Here is a 17,867-nt window from a genome sequence, read left to right as displayed (position 1 = left end):
CCAACAGGGGGAAGATGAGGGCGAGCGTCAGAAGTAGGAATCACGATGAGGTACTCTTTAGAAATTTCATACTCCAAACGGATAGAAGCCCTATCAGCCTTACAGAAGGTGGAGGAAGTTTGGGCATACCAAGCGGCGAAAGATTCTTCGACCATAGAATAACATAAGAACACAAGAAAGAAAACTTACTGAAGCCTCGGGAGAAATGAATGAAAGGAGGAAGCTAGAAAGGAAGAAAAGGCAGTAGAAGTTAAAAAAGCTAAACAACGGCACCAGTGAAGAGCGCAAAGGGGAAGACGAAGACGGTAAGAAGATAAAGGGTTTAGGAGTTTTTCAATAATATTATGGATAATAATGGCCGTTGGATATGAAGAACCCTCACAAGAGGAGCCGTTGATTTGCTAAGGGAAGAGTGCGATAGGGCGTTACTAAAAAAGTGTGTGAACCATTACGTCAAGAAGAAGAAATAGGTGACACGTGTCAAAAATCCATGAACGGACATTTATGATGGACATAACAGATTTAATCATGCTCGAGTTATCGTCACAGTATCGTACGCCTTCAATATTCTCTTTCCGTTGAAGAACCAATCAACAACGAGGAAATGTTGAAAAATGTGCTCAATTTTCTAAGCATAATAAAGAGAAGAATGAGGAGAAAATATAAATTAATTGGGGCAAGGCTTGGCTCCAAATATTCTGACCAAACACAATCTTGTTCAGTTTTTGTAGACAGAGTGAAGTCCAAAAACCCAATTAAGCTCATACTCGCTCGGGATTATACCTAAAATTCTTTGTTCAATTACTTTTAGCATAGTTGATCACCTGTTTTTAGACATCCTCCTTAAACATAAACATAAAATTCTAATATCACTATCAGTAGTTTTACAATTATAGCCCTTGAGCTTCCATAAACGAATACAACAAAATTAATAAGTCTAGAAATACTAGATTACTCTATCCCTCTCAAGTAAGAGGATATGATAGAGCAACAATCTAAATAAAGTTTAAAACAAAAAGAATAGATAAGTCAACTCATTATCATGTTCTGTGAGATGAAAACAGGTTTCACCCGGTATTATTACCGATAGAAAAATCTATCATCCAATAGAACCTAATTTTTATGGGAACCACCCAATTGCTCTGCCAATCCTAAGCAGGGTCGGGTAATAAAGTGACAGCCCGGATGAAAGGGGGAGGCTCATCCTATCCCCTGGCGCTTGTATGGTTCCCCCTCCCAAACATGTGACTGAAAGGTCCTCTTTGACCTGATTTGATCTAACCCGGCTTGTAGAAGATCAACCCTTAGCTTTCTGCTGGTCCAATACTTATTGTTGTGGAGACATTAGTAGACTGTTTACATAAATTTTGCTGGTTAGAACGACCATCTCTAAAGTGGGTTGGGCTCTTAGATCATCCAACTCCTTAGTCTTCAGCTTCAAAGCCGGATAAGTTTTGTCTTGTAAAGACCTTTCTAACTGGATTTCAGATTAAGCCGTTAATAGACATACTGTTGGTTGCTACTCGGAATACCATTCTAGTTCCCCTGTATAAAAATTTGTATAAGCATAGAACTATCCTAGCTACCCATGTGCTCTACTGAAGTTAAATTTGGATTGCAAACGATGTTTAACATTATTCCTCCAAATTGTCCTTCAGAAGTTAAACTTGAATTGGAAACGATACTTAACATTTTTACTCCAAGTTTGACCGATGTGATCTTTCTAACTTAAATCATATTACATAAGTTAATTAAATATCTATTTCAAAGATCGGCTTCCAGGTTAAACATGGCGAGACACTAGGCCTTCTTGGGTATGGGATCATCCACCACTTCCTAGACAAAGCCTTTCAAAGAAAATGGATATTTAACTTCTTGCAGTAAATTAGGTTTAACTATAGAGACCTCAATAGTAGCACAATATCGAAACATGAAATCGAAACACAAAATCGATAGCAAAAATGATAGCCTAAAATTGATAACCTCTTGTGTTTGGTTTTTCAAGATCTATACAAAGAAGATGAACTAGTTATGATGCGGAAACAAATAACTAGTTATACCTTTCTTAGTAGCTTATAGACCTCTTGATCTTCTGTTGTATTCCTCTCCTACTCTTGGACGTCATGTGGACGACGATCTACCAAGATGAAATCCATCCAAGCCTCTTCCTTTGCTTCCAAGTTTCGACCACCAACTAACCTCCAAGGGATGCTAGACAAGAGAGCTTCCTTCTCTTCTTCTTCTTCTTCAAGCAACCGGCCACCAAGAGAAAACCAAGCTTGATGCTGCCGGCCTCCAAGAAAGAAAACAAAAGGAGAAGAGAGAAGGAAGAGGGTCGGCCACCAAGGGAATAAAGGAGAGGACTTTCGACCACAATAGAGAGGATGCAAGGCTTAGGTTGTGTATCTCATGAGGCAACCTCTCCTTCTCTTTTATAATCCTTGGTCATGACAAAAAAGGAAAGTTTTAAACATAATTAAAATTTCCTTATTTGTGGCCTCACATTAAAAAGAAAATTTTAACAACAATTAAAATCTCTCTTTTCTATATTTCCTATTGTACATGGCAATAAAGGAAAGTTTTCAAAAAATTAATCTCTCTCTTTTAAAACATGTAGACAACTACAAAAAGGAAAGATTAATTAAAACTTCTCTTTTTAAATCATGGTTACAAAAAAGAAAAGTTTTATCAAAAATTAAAATCTCTCTTTAAAATATTAAAGATAACTACAAATAAGGAAAGATTTTAACAAAATTAAAATCTCTCTTTAATCTTTTGTAAATAGCTATAAAAGGAAAAATTTTAAAATTTAAAAACTCTCTTTTAAAACCATGAGGATGGCTATAAAAGGAAATTTTAAAATTAAAATTTCTCTTTTAAATCCCTTCCTGAATGGCTACAAAAGGAAAGATTTTAACAAAATAAAATCTCCCTTTAATCCTAGTAGTGTGGTCGACCCCATGCTTGGACACCAAGCATGGTTTGGCCGGCCACCTCTTGGGCTCCAAGTTGATGCTTGGTCGGCCCCTTGCTCCAAGAAACGATGTGTCCAGCCCATTACTTGGGTAAGAAGTGGACTTGGTGGAAATAAGGATTTATAGAGACTACAACAGGGACCGAGAGGAGGAATTGGTTTTGGTCTCCGATGAGCTTGAGCTTCCTGTGTTCGCCCCAAACACCCAACTCAAGTTCATTAATAATAACTCATGCCACTAAAGAGTTATTATTAAACTACCGCGCCAATCACATATTACATTATGAGCTCCTTCTTATTATGAGTGTGTTAATCTCCCTGTGATTAAGATATCGAATGTCCATTAATAAATGAGTTACTGACACTCACTTAATTAACATCTAGCTCCAAGAGTAGTACCACTCAACTTCATTGTCATGCCGGACTAGGTCCATCTGTAGGGTTTAAATGACAATCCTTATGAGCTCCTCAAGGGGACATCATTAACCTAGATTACTAGGACACAGTTTCCTTCTATAATCAACAACACACCATATAAACAATATTATTTCCTAACTTATCGAACATATTGATCCAACTGAATAAATCTCACCCATTGATAAATTAAAGAAATAAATACTACGTATATGTGCTTGTTATTATATCAGGATTAAGAGCACACACTTCCATAATAACAGAGGTCATGTTCTTTTATGTAGTCAGTATAAAAGAACAACCTCAAATGGTCATGCTCAATACACTCATAGTGTACTAGTGTAATTTTATAGTCAAGATAAACTAATATCAAGTTACACTACAACCATTCCAATGAGTTGTCCCAATACATCTTGGTTGTGAGCTACTATTTATAATTTATAAGGAACTGATAACATGATCTTCTGTGTGACACCACACACCATGTTATTTACAATATAAATTAAATGGACAACTACATTTAACATAAATGCAGACATTTGACCAATGTGATTCTTATTTAAAATAAATGTTTATACAAAAAGCTAGACTTTTAGTATATATCCTAACATATACCTCTAGTTCTCTTTGATGAAAACGATGTATACCCAGCGCTCGCATTCCCTCAACTAAAGACTCCCCTTCTCATGCAGCAATTGACCCTAGGGGGGAAGATCTGAAGCCCTGGCTTCTAATGAAATCTTCAGAAAGATAGTAGAATAAGAAGGGGCAAAGCTGGATGTTGTATAAGGCAGGATCACACACTTATTTAAACTACTAGAGGTATCACGGGATCATTATAGCAGTGGTCACAGGATCATGATGTAAGGAGTCACGGGATCATTGTAGCAGGAGTCAAGAGATCACTGCTACACTCAGGTCTAGTCAGTCGGACACACCTCCTTCGACTAGACTTGAAGGAAAGGCTAGTGATATGGGTTATGAGGAGTGGATCCCATGTAACAATATGAAAGGAGATATAAGGAGGAGAGGGAAGAAGTAGGGAGGCCCGGATAAGATGAATGCGCTCAGTAAGCAAACCCCGGTCGGAAACATAGGACTGGACGGGATGAAACTAATGGAACGCATAATACCAGTATGTATATTCGGCAGACAAAGCTCGGTCGAGCATATAGTGCCGGACGAACCCAGACGGGTGAAGCATTAGCAAACGCACATACGCCCAACAGGGAAGCCTTGATCGATCATGATATACCGGTTTGAGCAAACATACGAACTGAGAGGGTCAGAAGGGACTCGGCTTGAAAACATCTGGTCAGACATATGCATAATATGCTCGAAAATACAATCCCCAGCAGGCATATCAATACGCACCTTTATAAAGCTATTATTATGAGATCGTCTTGGAAAAATCTGATCGAGAATAAAGACACTCACATTTATTAAATCTCATAAACATAACCAGTAAGAAGCATTATAACTGAATATATGTGATGTATGAAAATAATATATGATCATATGACAACTTGGCGGGAAACAACTTTTAGAAACTTTTGTAAGTGCACTAGGTGACAAAGAAGGTACATTTGGGGTACAAAAAATATTCCTTAAACTATTATTGCAGGTATTTACATCATCTCATAACAAACTCTAACAAACCGGGGTCCACCTCATGACCACAGAGGTTATATGAGGTGGTATAAAAAGGGGAATCCTCTCCGTTGGCAAGGTACGCGCGCAACACCATCACTGTAACCTTAGTTCCATTCCAGTTTACTGTACTTCTTCTTCTTCCCACTTGGAGAGAGGGGATTGACTTGAGTGTCAGAGGGCCTAGCCAGATATTTCCACCCCGATCTTAGGTCACTGAAGTTTTGTTGGTTGGTTTCGTAGTGTGCAGGAGGCAAGAACATCCACTGGAACGCTGAGCTGTGGTTTTCTTCGGCAAGGTATCCTAATTTGCCGGAGTCCTCTCTGGATCGACTTTGGGTTTCTCCGATCTAGCTTCAACTCGCTACTCTCATCGCTGGAAGGTATTTCTAACTGGGTTTCTTCGGGATCTGCTCTGGTTTTCTCAAATCCGTTGTTACTCCTCTTCCCCGGAACTGTCACCTATCTTCTCTCCAGAGTCTTCACCCACCGTCCCCAGCTCTTCATCGCGTCAAGCTTTCAGACAGGATCATTAGGCAATCACTAATAGCTCGAAAATTCTTTACAAGTTAGCAATTACAAGTACAAAACTAAACAAAGTATATCGACAATATAAGGATGAGTAAAAGAGTCGTCGATTTTCGGAGCAACAGTTGACCGTCGTTGAAGCATTTCAGACCAGCACACAGGAGTGAAAGTAGTCTAATTTTCGGTGTCCCTGAAGTGTTGGCCGATACCACTTTTTATAGCCTCTTCAAACATGATCCAGATCCTCTAATCTCAGGATTAAGTTTTAACTCGACCCGGATCGGTCGACCGATCCCCAAGTTCGATCGACTGAACCTGCTGAATCCACCCAGCCTTCCATCCAGATGTAGTCTCTCTGGATGAACCTTCATTCGATCAACCGATCCCGTTGTTCGGTCGACCGATCAGCTGATGATCTTTGCCTTATCTGATCTAATCAACCCGGCTCGACTGAGTCTTTGTCTATCCTCGGTTCGGTCGACCGATCTTGAGGTTTGGTCGACCGATCCCTCGATCAAATCTGGTCTGATCTCTGGAAATCTGATCCTATTGTACTGGGGTTCGGTCGACCAATCCGACCGTTTAGTCGACCGATCAAGGCTAAGTCTGACCTGCAAAACTTGTTAGTTTCATGCAAACCAGATTTAGACAAATAGCAATTAATATGTAAATAAATAACTTGACAACCTTCGGATTGTCCGGTTTGAACTTCGAATTTCCTCCAGAAACCCTAGGTCGAACTGATGTCTACTGTTTCCTTAGGAGGGAACGCGCCCTCATCTACTTCTCTCAGGAGAAATTACCTGTTGCCAGACCAATCCTCCAGACTGACTCGACTTTTGCTCAGCACCTGAGGCTTTAGGACTTTCTGCTAGACGTCCGCTCTATGACCCGTCCAGACTCTCCATCTAGGATTACCACCCCTTAAGACTTAGGGTTACCTCCCCATAGGGTTTTCCATAACCTAGGGTTACCACCCCCAAGGACTTAGAGTTCCCTCCTCCTTGGGTTTTCCATAACCTAGGGTTACAACCCCTAGGACCTAGGATTACCTCTCCCTAGGGTTTTTCCATAACCTAGGGTTACCTCCCCTTAGAGTTTTCCATAACCTAGGATTACCACCCCCTAGGACCTACAATTACCTCCCCCTAGGATTTTCCACCTGCCTAGAATCCACTAGGACTTTCCTGAAAGCTCAATCAACCTTGTTAGACAACAAGACATCTTAACTTTTGAATCCTTTGCCATTATCAAAATATAGGTTTGATCATCTGTTGCTTCCTACACCAACAATTACAAGAAACATTCAAAAACATAGATCTCAGGTCGCAATCCTTTCCTCTACCATGAAACAGAGTTGCTTCTAGAGAACACCCTTCGAGCAACCAACAGAGAATGCCAAGCTTCTAGTTAGAGCAGGCAGCGCTCACAGCTCTTGGAAAACACCCTTCAAGCTTGCGATCGGCTAGCAATCTCAACATGCAAGGAAACAGAGGTTGAATCTGGTAAGCGATTGACCCGAGTGATTGTTCTGATCAATTCTAGCATCGTTGATGAAATGGATGATGGAGATGGACTGGAGACACTAGGAAAACACTGCCGGAACCCCCGATGGATGGTGAAGATCACATATCGGAAAAACACCCTTGATCTGTGCCACGGTGGATGAACGCAGGAGACAATGTCACAACGTGGAAAAATACTCCGTCGTCGTGCTCTGCCCCTTTCAATGCTGGTCGCCGGAAGATTAGAAGTCGTCGTCGGTGGAACTAACTCTTAGATCTAGAATGATGAACGGAGCTTTGCTGTCGCACCTCAAGATGAAACTGGCATGATAAATAGTGGCGAAGCCACTGTTCACTTTGCCAGTTTAGCGTTTTTAAACTTTGCAGCGAACCAGTGCACAATAGCCTGGTTTGGGTTCAACATTAGCTGGGTTAATGCAAATCGAATTCCAATTCCAAGCTGGCTGAACTTAAGTGAACCCGAGTGTAACAATGTGTCTGCTCTTTACCTACACAACAAAATTAAAACATGCTAAGCGTGAATCATGAATTAATAGTATGAATTAGATTAACTTAAAATATTACTTGCTTAGCAAAAACAAATTCTCAAATCAATTTTTCGAACAAAATAACCTTCATAATCAAACCATTCCAACGAAAATAGAACGTCACATGAATACATTATCAATGTTTGACCGAGCAAAGCTCAGGCGAGTTTAAGGATATTCAGCCTTATAAAACTCTCAGCATACTATCGGTTGGGTGATGGCTAAGCGAACATAAAGCTTCCTGTGTGTGTTCGACAGAGCAAAGCCTAGGTGAATTTAAGGGTATTCAACCTCATAAAACTCTCAGTAATATGACCGACTTAGTGACTGGCTAGAATATATTCAACAGAAGGTATTTTCAAATACGACCAACTTAATGACAGGGCAAGATATGTTCAACAGACCGTATTCTCAACATACGGTCAACTTAATGGATGGCCAGGATATATTCAACAAACAGTATTCTCAACATACTACCGGCTTAATGACCGGCCGGGATATATTTAGTAGACAAGCGATCGACAACATTAAGACAATATGGCAAACTTGTCAGGGAATATTTCCTTGAAGCTGCTTCATTAAACTAATCAGTTACAACGATATACTCCTTCGGTTATTTTATCAAGGGCTCAAGTCATAAACGACAAAGAAAATACATCTTGGGTGGAAAAAAGATTCCTTGGAGTATTATCACATGACATTTAGGTTGTACTTCTTGCATCTTCTAACAAACTCTAACAAACCGGGAACCACCTCACGATCGCGAAGGTTATATGAAGTGGTATAAAAAAGGAAATTCTCTCCACTGGCAAGGTACACAAACATCTATATCTAAAACCCTACTTTCGGACATTTTCCATGACGGGTCTTCTTCCACTTTTAGGAGAGAAAACTGACTTGCGTGTCGGAGGGCCTAACAGAGGTTTCCACCCCAGTCTTAGATCACTAATGCTCTATTGGCTTGTCTGACTATGCGCTAAATCGTTGAGGAGTTTCCTTCCGATCTCGAGAAGCTCATTGTTCGTCGATCAACCATCCATCGGAGCCAGTGCACCATCTTATCGCCTTCAGACAAGATCAAGGGTAAAAATAACGCTTGTCTAAGACAGTTCAATATCATTGACTCCTCGATTAAATACAAATAGGTAAATCATGGACAGTAATTTATCCTAGCATAATGACCATTTGCATGGGGAGGTATACTAAATGGGGCATATTCCCAAATCTTATTTTGATTCGGCTGATAAAAAATTTAAGTTAGAATCATTTTATATATTTTTTTTATATGGGTGACATTGACGATCTGATTAATCTTAAAGGAGATCAATTCAGTACTATAGAAATATCTCATTGGCTATCGGAATAAATTTGAAAGCATAATGATCATCCACACAATAGCTTGGGGTTCTTAATAGTTCAAATGCGAGAGGGGAATCTGTTATAATCCCTAGGTTTTAAACCCTAGATACATGAGGAGTCATAAAATGTGCTTATCATTCTAAGGCTAGGTATTCATGTATTTATATCTTTCATTCACCCAAAGGTATTTTTATGGTTGCACCATAGTTTGGGATAGATACTTTTGTTTTTTATTTTTATAATATCAAATATCTAGATTTTACAATCCGATTAATACTATGATAGATGATTTGATCCCACGTTACACTGATCAAGTAAATCTAGAAAACATATTCCTAACATGACGCCCTAATTTCACATGTCCTATGTAAAAAATTAAACCCTAATTATTTAAAAAAAAATGATAATTTAAATATCCATTATATTATCATCGGTTAAAAAAAAAGGATCAATAAAGTTTCCAAATTAATCGATATAAACTGAATAACTAATACTAACTAAAATAAATAAATAACATACAATTTGATTGCTAGTCTCATGGGAAACGGATCTTGATCTGTAAATTGTGGACCAGAGGATGATCCACTCCGTACATAGGTTAATTTTGATGCTCCTACTTGTTTAACAAGTAAGAATCATCAAAATCAACCAATCATAGTAAATGAATCATCTTCTGATCTATAATTTATAGATTAGAGGATTTCACCTATCACATGAATTTTAGTATCCACAGGAGTGATGATGTCAAATTTGAAATATGTTTGAGCTAAGTTAAGTGTTTGATTTAATAAAAATTTATTTATATTTATTTAATATACATAAAAATCAATTAAATAAATAAATTTAAATAATTTATTAAATTAAATGAATAAATTTAAATATATACATATTTAATGGTTAATATTCACAAATAAAAAATATAAATTATTTATGAATAATATTAATGAATAAAATTTATAAATTATATTTATCACTTATAAATATATAAATAAATAAATTTATAATATCAAATTTACTAACCAATCAAAAAAACTTATTAACCAATCAAACAAATTTAAAAATATAAAAATTTAAAATAATAAAAAAACATGAATTTGCAAATATCTAAACTATCAAAACAACTTGAATTTATCTCAAACTCATTAAAAAATTAAGTCAATATTAAACCATTATTTCAATGACTTAATTCCTTTTAACTTAATTATTTTATCAAATAAATTTGAACAAGGACAAATATAGATTACCGTTCATTTGCTAAGATCAATAGGTTCGTTTTGAAAGAGGCTTTAATTACTGAAATGTTCTCATCTGTGCTGAAGGCCTCTCCGATCACTTTCCTATCCTTCTTGGATGTGATAATGGTATCTTCTTAAGATGGTGTGGTGATTAAAATATGAGGTATTATCACATTAGGTCATAGGATTGAAACTCGATATGTCTGAACATGTCTTCCTTTATACCTTAACCACTGCACTAATGACTAGTAATCAATCATTATTTACTTTTTCCGTATTGACCTAAGGATAAATTAACAGAGACACTGGAATAAGTGAATCATTTTTTTATCCAATAATTTTTATCATATTGGATGTGATAATGGTGTTCACCTTACAGAGGTTATTCAATTCAAGAATAAATGGTTACTTTACCCAAGATTCGAAGTGATTATTCAGGAGTGGTGGAGAGTTTGGGATATTCATTATGCTACTTTAAAGGAAGGTTGAGATATTAAAAGAAGGCACGTATGGAAGAAACAGTGCTCAACGAATGTATTACTAGCCCAAGAAGGCACCTACCTGTCTCAGTCTGTGCCCTTGCGAGTTATATCAGGAAAACCTTGCTGTGGCTGCCTTAGCAAGACCTTCTATGGTGGAAGATTGGCTCTCACAAAACGCCTGGTCCTAATGACTGGAACTCAGAATTTCTCAAAACCTACTGGAGTTGCATCTAATCTTAAGAGTCTTTCATAACTGCAATTTCTAAGAAAGATTCAACTTTTCTTGTGCATGGTTATAACTTTTCTTGTGCATGATTCAACTCAAAACCAATTGCTTTAGTAAACAGTATAGAGAAACTAATGCCCACCAGTTATATTACACTGTTTCAACAAACCAATCTGCTTTCATCCATCGTAGAAGCACTACGATTGTGATGAAGAGAGAAAAATCGATATGGCAATGCTAAAAATTGAGTTTGCTGAAAGGAGATGTCTCTTTATGATGCTAAAGCTTCATGGGTCATGATCACCTTAAGTAGCACTTCTACGGTACTTCATGGGCAAAATGCCCCTAGAACCTTTTGAAAATCTTCCAAATGGCTAAAAGAATACTAGATTTTAGGAACTTAGTGCACTTGACCATGAGCAGTTCAAGCAACAGCTAGATATCGAAAGAGTAACTGGAAATTGCAGAATACAAAGGGCAGATTAAGTTCGAATACAAGTTCACCATTTACCACAACACTGATATGCTAAAAAAAGACTTCAAATCTAGATAGTTTTAACTACCGCAGCATAAACAAGCATGGATTTCTCAAAGCAAGCTATCTGTCCTAGCTGGCAACCTCCTGAAGAAGTTGAGCGGCACTGATGGTAGCTTATACCTGAACCTCGGGTGTCTCAGCATGTAAAATCCAGTTAGGAGGGCGACGACTTGGAAGGGCGTAACATAGAGAACTATGGCAGCTGCAAGGCAAAAGATCAAAAATAGGGCAGTTGCTCTAGGATCTCTCCAGCTTAACAGAGACTGAAACCTCTCTCCTTGTGTAGCCAGGTCTCCAACCACAGTTTGCACCCTTCCTGCAACACTCCTTAGTCGATCGTACCTCGCCCTTATGACATCAGGCGGTCTCGTTGAAGGAAACCTGTCAAATTCCTCATCCAACTCATCTGGATGGGCTGTGTCTGCATGAGATAGTCGAGTATCCATGTGAGGAGGTTTCCTTGGCCGCCATCGGTAGTACCATACTCCAATCAAGAACAAGTAGAGGAACATCGTTGGAAGTATCAACTCCGGGTACAGAACCAGTATCGCATAGAGAACATGGAAGAGTACAGTTGTGATAGGGTTCTTCCAAAGGCAAATTTGGCCTAACCATTTTCCTGTAGAAATCAAACCACTGAAAACACACATGAGTCTATAGAAATTGGCTTTGCTCCTTCTCATGCTCCACATATGGAAACCTACATCCAGCATGTATTCCACCACCTCCTTCCTCAGTGGTGGCTCTGCCCGACTCAACCTCATTGAGACTATCTGAGTGGATTGATGCCTCAAATAATCAAGCTGGCTAACGGTCAGAGGATGGAGGTAATGCATCTTCGGCAGTAATGGCCTGGAATAAGTATGCAGCATATTAAGCAAAGAGGAAGAGGAGAACCGAACAGCCAACTGAACTTCCCCCATCTTTTTAACTCCTGATGTATGCAAAACCAAGAGAGGATATGAGTGTGTGTACACTTTGTCAGTCTCGAGAGTAGAAAGTCGAATACGAACTTTGCCAATTCTGTTATCAGTAGCACCGTTAGCCTTCTCTCCACCCTGTAAATGACAGTTATCAAACACACCGATCGTTATAACAGTACAAGGGTCAAAAACTTCCCAAGTGTATTGTTCATTCCATTTGGGATTGGAGCTATCAATGATTGTTCTTGTCCGAACCCATTTATGCCCATACTTAGCAACACAATAAGCATCAGTGGTGCCACGCCCATCCTTAGTCTTCATTGTCAATAATGCCTGAGCAGTTAATATGCCAAGCTCTAGAATACCAATGCTTGGTTTCCACAACTGTTTTGCCGTAGGCCTAAGATCACTGCTATAATGTGTGGATTCATCCAAAACATGGTAACCCCCATCCAAACTTACCCTCAGATGGATGCGACTCGCAAATTTCACTTCCTTCTTCTGCTCCCCATCAACAGCCACATGCTTTTCGAGGTGGTACCACCTTGAACTTACAACACGACAGTCCAATCTCCTCTCAACATTCTGTAGAGGAACAACGACCTTCCCTAGCACCTCATCTTTGTTTGGTCCAATTCGTTCTTCCACACTTAAGATTAAATGTTCCTCAAAAGGTTCTGCCGCAACAAGCATCAAATCTTCATTCCACAAAGGATTGGCGGACCTGCTTGACGAAAACCTTGTCCTTAGAATTTGACCGCCAAGGTTAACTTTAACAAAGACATCAGGGAAACCTGGTTTAGGTATGAGAAGCAGATCTTGGGCCTCAATGACATTAACTCTCAGATACCAAAGCTTGGGGGAAAGGTATACCTTAGACCTAATACTGGCAAGGCCATCACCGGGAACTGTTGCAGCATCAGAGTGCCAAGCTTCTGGGAATGCCTCATCTGCTTGTGTACCCATCCAAACAGCCAGCATCAGTTCTCCCTTCACCTTCTCCCCTTTGCGATCTGCCAAGCGATACCATTGTGGTGCCATTGGGCTATCAGGTGGAACTCTTTTAGGAACATCATTAAGATCAAACAAAACCATTCCGATAAAATCATCTTTTACTAAGTCCTTGTCCTTGACAAAAACCTCGACCACAGAAGCTTGGATTCGCTCTTTGGAAAAGGAAAACACTTGGTTCCATTCAGGGTTACTCTTCTTCTCAAAATGACGAGTCGTACCTTTGTAATTACCGAGCTTTACCTCTACATAAGGATCACAACTCCCAGTGACATCCTTAGCTGGCAGATCCTTGGCTTTCACGACGCGCACGTAGAGGTACTGCATTTGCTCAACGAGGTCATAGGTGTTGGTGAGCTTGTCACCACCGCTAAGTCCTCCTCCACCTAGGCGGGGAGCAGTCTCCTTCAAGGAGAAATCCTCTTGAGGGAGAGGGAATGGTCTCTGCATCTTCTGAAGCTAGTGGCAAAAGGGGAAGAGTTAAAATTACATTGTTAGTCAGTAACTATGAGAACATGCACAAGGATGCAACAGGAAGGGTGGGAAACGAGTTTTTTTATCCTCAGATAGAAGGAAGAAAACATCCTTTCATCCAAAAGACCATTGAAATCTGATCTTTGCTCGAGTTACACTCAAATTGAGAGTAATTCTTTCTTAAATAAATTTTTAACCTCCCATCCTTCTGAACAAAGGAAAGAGATTTAACATAATTTTCCTCTTTCTAAACAAACATAAGAATGAAGGTATTGACCCTATTCCATCCTTACTATCTTCTATTCTATCCAGTATAATCCTTATTGTCTTTTCACCCTTCTTATATAAAACAAAGCTAGAGTCCAAAGGAATCCGGGACTTTATTAAATAAAACCCTGAAAGAAACACTTCGAATGTTCTTTTTGCAGTAGAATATTGAGAGATCTACATAGCATGAGAAAGATCAGAAGAAATGTAAATGCTCCACGTTAAAACCCAAAGTTTCAAGAATCCAAAGCCTAGATCTTGCTTTCTAGTAAACCGGCACGCGTCTCACGAGTAACATAGATAATATCTACAAAAGCTTAGGCTTGAGAAACAGCAAATTCTAAACTCTAGAATATCATATGTTCTAACTTTCAGACCTAGAGAAGATTGAAATGAACACAATCAACCGCAGCCGAATCCAACTCATCCACCGAAACCCTAAAACCCCAAACTTTCACATAGTAACTTCTTTAACCTTAAAATGAGAGGAAGAAAAACTGGCATTTTTACCGGATGGTAAAAAACTGACATTTTTCCTCAGAGAAAACCAAGATACGAGCAAGAAGTTCAACATCGAAGAAGAACACTCCGATAAACTCAAAAAAGGAAGAAAGAACCAAAAAGGTTCAGCCTTTAAGCGATCGGGAATACCTCAGAAGAGCATAATAACGATCAAGCGAGGAGGAGAGAGAATGAGAGGCCGATGGGCTTCGAAGGAAAGCGCAGGTGACGGACTCGGTTGGTGCTGCACTTCTGTCCCTCACATTCGCACATAGCTCCCTCCGACGCCTGATCTCTCAGCAGATGGGAACAAAGCAGGGATCTGAAGCGAGAAGGAGATGTCGACGGGAGAAACGAGGCAAAATAAAGAGAGAGAGAGAGCGCACGCAAACCAACACAACACAAAGGAGGCAGCGGCAGAGCATGCAGTGAAGCAGAGCGGCCGATGGTGTAGTTGGATTAAAAAGGAATGAGAAGCGAGATTAATGTGTCGTCTTATTTGAGATCCTAATAAATAAAGGTGGGAAATTATTATTTTTAAAATAATAGAAAATTAGAAATGATTTTTAAAAAAAATAGAAAAGAAAATGGAGGCGGACGTGGTGGTGGGGAGACGGCGGTGGGAGGTTGTTTGTCACGTGACTAGCCATGCTGGCGTCCTAAATATTGCCAAACAATACCACGTTGGTTCGATTGAATTTTTAATTTATTTTAGTTTAGTTTATACATTTTCATATTTTAAAAATATATATATATAATATATTTAAGTTTAAATGTGGGATGATCATCCTGTTTTTTCATTTTCTACCTTCCTTTTTATGTTTTAAATAATTTTCCGTGTTAAAAATTTACATGCAGTCCCCATTGATAAATACAACTTTGCATGTACTCCTCATTGGAAAAAATTTTTCTTTTTACTCCCTAGTCTAATATACTTACCTAATTGCCCTTATATTTTAAGTATAAAAAGTCTAAAAATGAGTATAAATCCTCTTAAATTCAGTACATTAAACTAAAATCTAGTATATTTTCTATCAAATTCAGTACGATTCTTTTTCTACCTCAATTGGATGGAAAATATACTAGATTTTCTTTAAATGGTACTCAATTAGATGTAAAATATACTAGATTTTTTTCAAATGGTACTGAATTTAGGCGAAATTATATTAATAGGAAAAAAGTCGTACTCAATTTAATAGAAAATATACTCGATTCTAGTTTAAAATACTGAATTTAATAGAAATTATACTCATTTCTAGACTATTTATACCTAAAATATATGAAGGACAATTTTAATTAAAAATATACTCGAATATACTAGATTTTCTTTAAATGATACTCAATTGGATAGAAAATATACTAGATTTTCTTTAAATTATATTCATTTTTGGACCTTTTGTACTTAAAAAATCTGAGGGGCAATTAGGTCACAATATTTTTCCATGAGGGAGTTAAAACAAATAAAACTTTGCATGCGGGGAGTGGAAACAAAGTTTTTTATGAGTGGGGATTGCATGCAAAATTCAAGTTGTGATTGGGGATTTTTCTCTACTTTACTCAAAGATATATTCAATTTGCCTACTAATTTTGGATGATTGATCGATCTATAATAATTTTTTATTAGTCATCAGAGTAAATTATAAAGTAATTATAGTAAATGATTCATCAATTTAACATTCTTAGATTAATCGTCTATTAAAAATAATTTATTTATTAATTCATTAAAATTTGGACTCATCCTTAAACATATGAGAAATTAAGAAGGCACCCTGTAACTACATCATTACCTTGGGTTTCAAATATACTTTACTACAACGAAAGATGATAACCTCATCTAAGGGACTCCTCCAAGATTGTCCCATGCGATCGAGAAGGGAGGTAAATTAAGGAGGATTTCGTCCAGTATAGTGGCTCTTTATATGAGGTCAGGTGGCCCGCAATGCATTTCGTATATACTGAGAATCGACCTCATGATCTATTAATCACATGTAAGTATCAATTATGTCAGCCCATGAGATAGTCAATTCACATTAGACCCTACTATATATATAGGGACGGATCTAGAATTAAAAGTAGACTGAGTTGATCTGATTAAGTTTGCCAAGCACGTCGTAGAAGACATCTGAGTTCACTTCACGTACCCTAGCACGTTACCATCTCACCTTTCCCTATATTTTATCAAATTTTAACTTTTTTTATTAAATGTATTATTTTTATTATTTATGAAAATTATTAAGTAATTTACTAAAAATGATATCTAATTCATAAACGTTGAAAATTTGAAGGTCTTTTTGATAACATAAGCATTAGAGAATGTGCCACTGACGGTGAGTTAGAGGTAGTCGATCCACAAGTGTAGCATGAGGTTGTGCTCGAGCTTCTCGTGCAAGACCTCTAGAGTTGTTAGACGGGCTGACTTATGGAAGGGCGGGTCGACTCGTGGCAGGGCAGGACGGACCAACATGTCATCTTGGCGAGTTGGAAAATCTCTAATCCAACTCAACTCAAGGTAGGTTATGGATTAGGCGGGTCAACCTATAAGTCCAACACAAAATAAAATAACAAAGTCCACGGTGGGCTTGGATTGGCCCGCGTATTGCTCATCAGTGAAGAGAAAATGTTCATGAAGTAAAATGAATTTACACCTATTACTCAGAAAAACTTGTTAAGAAAGCTTACCATAAAGATGATTATAAACTAATCTAGTAACCCCAATTACATCAATGCACTGTAAAAGAGCAACAAGTGTGCTCTTAGCTCCAATGAATATGAAAGAAGTGACAAGGGACCTCAACGACAGTTCAAGGTGCATGATCTATTGCTTCAGTATTTTTCAACCAGTGGACCAACCTAAGCCTGCTACGAGCCCGTGACCCATGTGGGTCATGGGCCCAGGAGGGTTGGCCCGCTTGAACTCGTTTTTAAATGGGTTGATAAAATTTTAAATTAATCCACTTAAATTGTATGGCGAGGCGGGCCAATTCAACATGTCAAACCTAAATTAACGACACTAAGTGTAAAATACGGTACCCAAATAATATTTAAATAATAAGATTATTTGCCAAATAATCTTATTAGAATTTTTAGAAATTTTTAGAAATTTTTAGAAATTTTTCTGAAATTAATCAGAGCTCGTACGACGTATTTAATGGGAATGCATTACTGGGCTTGAGAAAAACCTGTTTGGAATACCTATTTATTAGGGAGTTGATGATTTTAATTAACCTAAGGT

General features: G+C 38.1%; 1 protein-coding gene across 3 annotated transcripts; it reads right to left on the bottom strand.

Annotated features, from left to right (window-relative positions):
* Nucleotides 1-11,337: 11,337 nt before the first annotated feature.
* LOC122032298 (FT-interacting protein 7-like) lies at nt 11,338-15,096 on the bottom strand. 3 transcript variants are annotated; one of them, XM_042591577.1, is made up of 2 exons: nt 14,786-15,096; nt 11,338-13,852 (listed from the first exon to the last, which is right to left on the bottom strand). In XM_042591577.1, the coding sequence occupies exon 2, from the start codon at nt 13,841-13,843 to the stop codon at nt 11,510-11,512; it is 2,334 nt and encodes a 777-aa protein (XP_042447511.1). In that variant the 5' UTR covers nt 13,844-13,852; nt 14,786-15,096; the 3' UTR covers nt 11,338-11,509. The 3 variants fall into 3 exon arrangements, with proteins under 3 accessions (XP_042447511.1, XP_042447513.1, XP_042447512.1); XM_042591579.1 differs by having other exon boundaries at nt 11,338-13,846; nt 14,786-15,092; XM_042591578.1 differs by lacking the exon at nt 14,786-15,096 and adding an exon at nt 14,512-14,600.
* Nucleotides 15,097-17,867: the final 2,771 nt, after the last annotated feature.

This window comes from Zingiber officinale, chromosome 11A (genome assembly GCF_018446385.1).
Source record: "Zingiber officinale cultivar Zhangliang chromosome 11A, Zo_v1.1, whole genome shotgun sequence".
In the NCBI taxonomy this organism is placed as follows: Eukaryota; Viridiplantae; Streptophyta; class Magnoliopsida; order Zingiberales; family Zingiberaceae; genus Zingiber; species Zingiber officinale.
The sequence above is the reverse complement of the archived record's forward strand: the minus strand, read 5'-3'. Positions and strand labels throughout refer to the sequence as shown.

Coding starts and splice junctions, on each gene's coding strand:
- LOC122032298 (XM_042591577.1), bottom strand. CDS start 13,843: ATGCAGAGACCATTCCCTCTCCCTCAAGAGGATTTCTCCTTGAAGGAG.